General features: G+C 57.1%; 1 protein-coding gene across 1 annotated transcript in view; it reads right to left on the bottom strand.

The window, feature by feature from the left end:
* Positions 1–22: 22 nt before the first annotated feature.
* Positions 23–275, bottom strand: part of EMH_0041390 (NLI interacting factor-like phosphatase domain-containing protein, putative) — a gene marked incomplete at both ends in the record, with an annotated part of 3,992 nt that continues 3,739 nt past the window's right edge. Inside the window, one exon of the mRNA XM_013495616.1 lies at positions 23–275. Coding sequence (XP_013351070.1) covers positions 23–275 — 253 coding nt within the window.

Below are 275 nucleotides of genomic sequence, written 5' to 3'. Positions count from 1 at the left end.
CTGCTGTAGCTGCTGCTGAGGGTTATAGAGATGCTGGTGGGGTTGCGGGTGCAGCAGCAGCAGCAGCAAGCGTGCTGCATACAAGCTGGGGTGTATCTACATTTGGGGATCCATATAAAGTTGCTGGCTGTCTTCTTCTGCTTCTTCTTTGCTTCGACGGTTCAGCAGACAGCAGCAGCTGCTGCTGCTGCTGCTGCTGCTGCTGCTGCAGCAGCAGCTGCTGCTGCTGCTGCTGGGAGAGGCGGGCGGTGGTTGCTGCTGTGTCTTCTTCATCA

Source organism: Eimeria mitis, genomic scaffold (assembly GCF_000499745.2).
Source record: "Eimeria mitis Houghton genomic scaffold, Emh_scaff1668, whole genome shotgun sequence".
Classification (NCBI taxonomy): Eukaryota; Apicomplexa; class Conoidasida; order Eucoccidiorida; family Eimeriidae; genus Eimeria; species Eimeria mitis.
Note: the sequence above shows the minus strand (reverse complement) of the source record. Positions and strands in the feature narration are given on the sequence as shown.